The sequence below is a fragment of the Nicotiana attenuata genome, chromosome 6, assembly GCF_001879085.1.
Source record: "Nicotiana attenuata strain UT chromosome 6, NIATTr2, whole genome shotgun sequence".
Taxonomy (NCBI): Eukaryota; Viridiplantae; Streptophyta; class Magnoliopsida; order Solanales; family Solanaceae; genus Nicotiana; species Nicotiana attenuata.
In genome coordinates this window covers 70,950,596-70,956,711 of record NC_031994.1, presented here as the reverse complement: position 1 = coordinate 70,956,711, position 6,116 = coordinate 70,950,596, and the positions used below count along the sequence as shown (strand labels likewise).

The window sequence follows — 6,116 nt, the reverse complement described above, 5'->3', positions numbered from 1 at the left end:
ATCCCTAATTTGAATTATGGTATATAAATGGTAATTTGGTATACTGAAATGTAATTAACACAAACCTTAAACATTGAGGGTAATAAGGTTTCATATATGGTATAGGAAGGTAAAAATCCCCAAAAAATTAAATCATGTACAAACGTCCACTTGCTTTATAAAGTTGGAAAGAATTTAAATCCTTTTATTATAAGCTCATGGGACTCAGCAAGAAAACAGGAAATTTACTAATAAGTTCACTTGATCAAATTACCGTACATATATAACTAATCATCATCAAAAATACAATACAAAATCTAGTAGAAAAAGGATATAATCCAAAGTTATCTAAAGCAAAGAATTACAAACTTAAAATGGTCAACGACCCAAAATAAATCCTTTTCCTAAGAATTCTTGGATAGAAGCTAATTAGACAATTGAAACAAGAGAAAGAATACCACACCAAGGCTTACAATCTTGTGGCGCTTGTGCACTAAAAAAAAAATTCGAATTAGCTATGAACTTTGCTGATCTGTCGCTAAATTACTCATAGCTAACAAAATTTCTTAATAATCTGTCACCAACAGATTTTTCTTATTGTCCCCCTTCCTTGATCTCCTAATGTAATACTAGAAAATAGGAGCGAATTAAAAAGATCAAGAGAAAGAATTTATACCCCTCGTACAAATTCGTTCAAGTTAGAATGGAGGTCGGCCTGTTGCCCAATAGCCCTCAGGAGGTAACTGAATGGAGTTGAGAAGATTTGGTGGCATTCCATGAAGTAACGATCCGTCCGCTAATAATTGTTGTTGTTGTTGTCCGTGTCCTCCAGTGGCCTCAGGAGATCCTCCTGGAGCCATTGGAAGTGGATTTTGATCGTCCTCTTCTAAAGGAAGCCTCTCATAAGCAGCGTTACTAAACGAAGCAGCCATAATAACAACCGGCCCTGACGCCATTAGCGCGCCAACCACACTACCTCCCACTACTTGTCCTTGCCCGCCGGCTAAATATATAGTCAATCCAGAAGCTGCTGAAGGTGCTGGCGGCGGAAGAAATGATCCGGACAACGATAAGATCTCGAATCGCCCATGTAGAGTTGCAATTTCACCTGGTGAAGCTGGTTGTTTTAGGTTTACATTAGTAACATTGCCTGTTCCACTCATAATACAAACTCCTCTTTGTCTTCTCCTGGAAAAATTGGAAATGCTTTCCATTATATCACAACCGTCTGCAATTTCCATGAGATGTGTTCGGAGGGCATTGGCGCTGTCTCGGTTGATGATAATGGGTGGTTTGGGCCTGTTCTTGGATCCAGCCGGCCTGCCTCTAGGCCTTCTTCCCATTTCTCCTTCTTCATCCATAGTCTTTGACTTCAATTCTACACTTATTTGTTGGATATAGAAAGATGGAAATTAAGCCAAGAGTAGTAGACTGAATTAGAAGTGCTAGAAAATTAAGGAAGTAACAGTAAGGAAAGCTATAATGATTGGAGCTAGAGATCTGTCTACTCTTAGTTAACAATAGGTTTCTGAGTTCACCTATTTATCACAGCTTTCTTGTTATAAAAGGAATAGGTAAATTTCTGTTCTTCACTTGAAGAAAGAAGATAGCAAACTTTGAGTTAGGGTGAGCTAACTAAGCTTGAGAAATGAGAGGAGACTTTATGAGATCTTCCATATATGGGTTGGGTTGGGTTTTTTTTTTTTTTTTTTTCTTTTTTTTTTAATTTATAATTATTATATTTTGCCTGCTCATGGGAGGTGAATGGAGAGGAGCCCAATCCCTTTCGTGTATATAAGAAAATTAATTAATCAATCAATATTTCTCCGTTAGTCCTTCATTTGTTTTACTCGTTTCAGAAGGACTGCTTATCTTAGAAGCTCATTAATTTTAAAAGTAACATTTTCTCACTATTAACATCTCTTTTGAAAAAAATCAATGATATGTGATAAATCACAAGTTATTAAAAGTACTTTGGATACATATATATATATATATATATATATATATATATATATATATATATATATATATATATATATATTGTACAATTATTAATTGAGTTTAAGTTAATGTAAGGAATTTTTTATACTATCAGGTCACTTATATCTGTTGTAGTAGGTAATTTTGTTTATCTTCAGTATTATAAATTTTGCATTTTAAAAGGCTTACCTATAAATATATAGTGTAAAAATAATATGCCGTGTATGTAACTAAAACTTATTAGTGTTATATGTCAAAAGCTTTTTTTTTTTAAAAAGATTATATTCAATGTACCTTAAGCACGGTCGTATAAAATGGAACATATATTAGTGTAGTATTTTTATTTATGTACATGGTTGCATAAACCACTACACCTCGCACTCCAGTCATATCCAGCAATCTCTATTTCAATTTCGTTGGCATGAATTTCTCAATATAATCCATAATATTTTTTTCATTTTCGCTGACTAAAGAAAATTAAAAGAAAAAAACCCTTCTCTTCCTCACATTATACTGAGAAGTGATTCGTTACGGTTTTCCTTATATTCTTTGCGTAGTACTGCAGTATGTTAATATTGTAGTATATTAATCAACTCAAAATTCCGAGAAGCAGACGAGGAAACTCGCTATGTTTTCTTCTCTAAGCTTTAGTTCATTCAAGAATCTGACCTGAAATTGAATCCCTTTGAAGAAAATACAGTGACAAAATTTGAGTACATGTTCAGAAGAAAATATGGGTTAAAGTGAACAAAGACATTACTAATATCTTTATTATTAAAGTTGGATGGATGGAGAAGCTTGAAAGCAGTGAGTGGACCAGATTATTAATTCTGCAGAAGATAAAGGAGTAAATAAAGGAGGATTATTGAGTGATTTAAGGAGTAAAATATCTAATAAACCATATTATAGCTTTTATATTCGAAATATTTGTTTCTATTTGTAAAAGTGATTATTTAATATGTTCTTTAAAAATATGCAGGTTCTTCTTCTTGTTTTTATAATTTATAAAATATGCATCATCGCTCTCTCATGTAATAGTAACACGTGGTGCAAAACAAGAACAAAACGATCACAAATTTGATTTTGTATCATGGTAATAGCACTCTTTGGGCGAAATTCAGAGGAGTAGGATAAAAAATATAAAGATAACAAGAACCCTAATGTTTTAGCATAAACAAGATGAATTCTTATAATTGTATGGGTTTTGCACGGGTCGGGTATGGATCTTGCGTTGGAAAAGCAAAAAGAATCTAGAGTTTAAAAAGACTGACACGTGTACATGGACTTGGATCCGTTAAATGGAGGGGTAAAAATGCTAAAAAGGGTAACGACAGGGGTAAGAAACGTCGAATATCATAACGGAGGGTTATATATAACTAATATTTGATAGTAAAGGGGTATATATAGCCCTTTTCCTTTTAAAAAAATAAAGGTATAACTTATCATTTTTTTTTTCATTTTTCCCTTAGTATTAAGTGCCTTGAAAATAAATAAAAAATTAGCATAGAAAATTTAAATGAAAGAGTAAAAATTTATTGAAGAGAGATTAATACTGCCTCCGTTCACTTTTACTTGGCATGTATACTAAAAATAGATGTTCATTTTTACTTGTCACTTTACGCATATCAAGAGAAGACAAAAAAAATTTCCTGCTATACCCACAATATTTATTACTCAGTTCAAATCATTTTCTCAAATCCAATAAAATATGCATCAATTAATACGAGTATCATGGTAAATTATGCACTTCATTTATTATTTCTTAAGGGGTGTGAAAAGTCAAAACGTGCCAAGTAAAAGTGAACGGAGGGAATATGTTGAATGATTAAAGAAATAAATAAGGGTATTGTAGTAAAAAACCTCTTCTATTAATATACTCTTAAGAGACATGTAAAAGAAAAACAGGACAACTAATATGGATAGAAAGGAGTAATTAATAGATCTTTGCTTTATTTTAGTTGTTTTACATGGCTAGGTTAGATAGTACATAGGAACAAGTCAACAAGTTGTGAAGAGTGAAGAAATCATAGCCGGCAAAATTAAATCAGACTTTATAGGACTAACGTGCATGTATGGGTGAATCCTGAGTGTGAAGTGGAAAGGTTGGTCCAATTTCATTATCTTCTGCAAACTCTTCAAGTGTTATGAAATTCTTTAATTTAACCCAGTTTTAGCAACCGTGAGTCCATAATGCTTCTGTAAACTTGAAGAGTGTCAAATCCACCGTATCTCGCGGGTCTTTTGGTTGCAACTTCATCTTCTCTGAATATATATATATAGAGAGAGCTGTATTATTGAATGAAAGGGTTAGACTACAAAGGGATTGGTTTAATAGACATAAAATTAACATGACTTTCGTAGTATGAATAAACATTGACCATATGGAGAACACAAAATTTTAGGTTGGTAATCTAAGCGGTGTGCACTTGTCCGCTGACTCTTGGTAAAGTACTAAATCCAAAACTTGAATATAAGCTTTAGGTGTGTTTCTAATAGTGTTAGTACTAATATCCAATTCCAGTTTCCAAACACATTAATTAGATGTAGTCAAGATTTAATTTGAAAAGAAATCCAAACCACATCCACATGGTTTGACCGCAAAATGCGAGAGGGTGTCAGTGGGGCGTGAAAGAAAGAAGGCGATGTTAGCGCTGACACACACTACAACGTAACCCTGCCAAGATTCTCACTTTGCACTTGCACTTTTGTTGGATTGACCTAATCTCAGACAACACTAACTATAGTTAACTTTTTTGCACTTTCCCTATATAGCTTCGCAGCAACTCTCGTTTTGCTTGGATTTTTCTTTCTTCATTTTCTGGTTCCCCACATGAATCTCTTACTCAGCGACTAGTGCTCTCTCTGTCTATCTATATCTTTCTCTCTCCCTGAGTACTCTTGCACATGCATATTTGAGGTAATCAAGATGAAAGATACAAAGTGGTGTCAAAATAAACTATCTATTGGTTCGATTGTTAATTAAAGCGATTATATATGCTAGCTGTAAACTTCTGTCTTAATCAACCACATGTCGTTTACTTTAGACAGTAATCCATGTGTCATCTGAGTACAAATAAGATACATTACTCTTTAGTGTTTACACTGTACCTTATTGTTTACCCTAAAATCCGAAAAACAATTAAACTTGTGTTGTGGTTTTAAAAATACGTGAGTGAATCCAATACTAATTGATAAACAAGGAATCTAATGTATAAATTAAAGAGTACAGTAAATGAAACCAACGTATAAGCATACCTCGACCTCGAACAATGGCGACCTCGAGGTAGGCGGATAAGAATAATAAAATAATAAGACAAATCAGATGAACGGTAAGCAAGAAAGTAAAATATGTATATTTTCTTCTCAATGATTGATGCGTTACAAATGTTTGGGGTCCCCTTTATATAATAGGGGAATCCTAAATAAGGTACCGTTCTAATTGTAGTAGGGAATCTAATCATACAACTGTGTAACCACCTAGTACAAATCCATTCCGGAATTTACGTTGTGATCTTAGGGCCACCGCGGGAGTCTCACTCTTTCTGTTATAAAACCATAACGGTATCATCTCGAGGTTGGCCATATTCGGCCCCAGTGTTCATCGAGCACCTCGATCTTCGAGTCCTGTATTCCGCCATCGGGCTCGAGCCCGGTCCACATTGAACTTATTCTCGACGTGACCCATCGAGCCTACAAAATCGGGGACACCTGATTTTGACCGTATACAGATAGTCCCCGCGTTTCTTAGAATAAGATGATAAGAAACGACTTGAGCCTCGATTTTAGGAGTCCTTGATGATGACGTCATTCATGTGACGTAGGTGCTTGATAACCGAAACGTCCCATCGGTTCGCTTCCCCAAAACATTAAATGCTTCACCAGTGGTGGTCGGCCACTAGCGCCGTGGAAACTTCTCCACTTGCATATAAATACAAGGCTCAAATTTGGAAAAAAAAACTTTACTTCCATCTTCAAACCACCTTCAAACTTCCTTTACCTCTTCCCCTCTTCATCTTAATTTCTCATCACCTGTTACTCTCGCCCTTTTAGTGCCAAAAGATATCAAGCTCCGCCTATTTCCGCTTCCTCTAACTCGAATCAATGGCGAAAACCTCCAAAATAGTTCCTCAAAAAGAGAAAGCTTCCTCCTCCTC

The 6,116-nt window shown here is 34.7% G+C and overlaps 1 protein-coding gene across 1 annotated transcript; it reads right to left on the bottom strand.

Moving 5' to 3' along the window:
* LOC109228310 (AT-hook motif nuclear-localized protein 22-like) lies at positions 236-1,658 on the bottom strand. The gene has a single exon (XM_019393463.1). It carries the CDS (start codon positions 1,338-1,340, stop codon positions 678-680), a length of 663 nt encoding a protein of 220 aa, XP_019249008.1. The 5' UTR covers positions 1,341-1,658; the 3' UTR covers positions 236-677.

Excerpts from the sequence above, each read along its gene's own strand:
- LOC109228310 (XM_019393463.1), bottom strand. The coding sequence starts at position 1,340 with ATGGATGAAGAAGGAGAAATGGGAAGAAGGCCTAGAGGCAGGCCGGCT.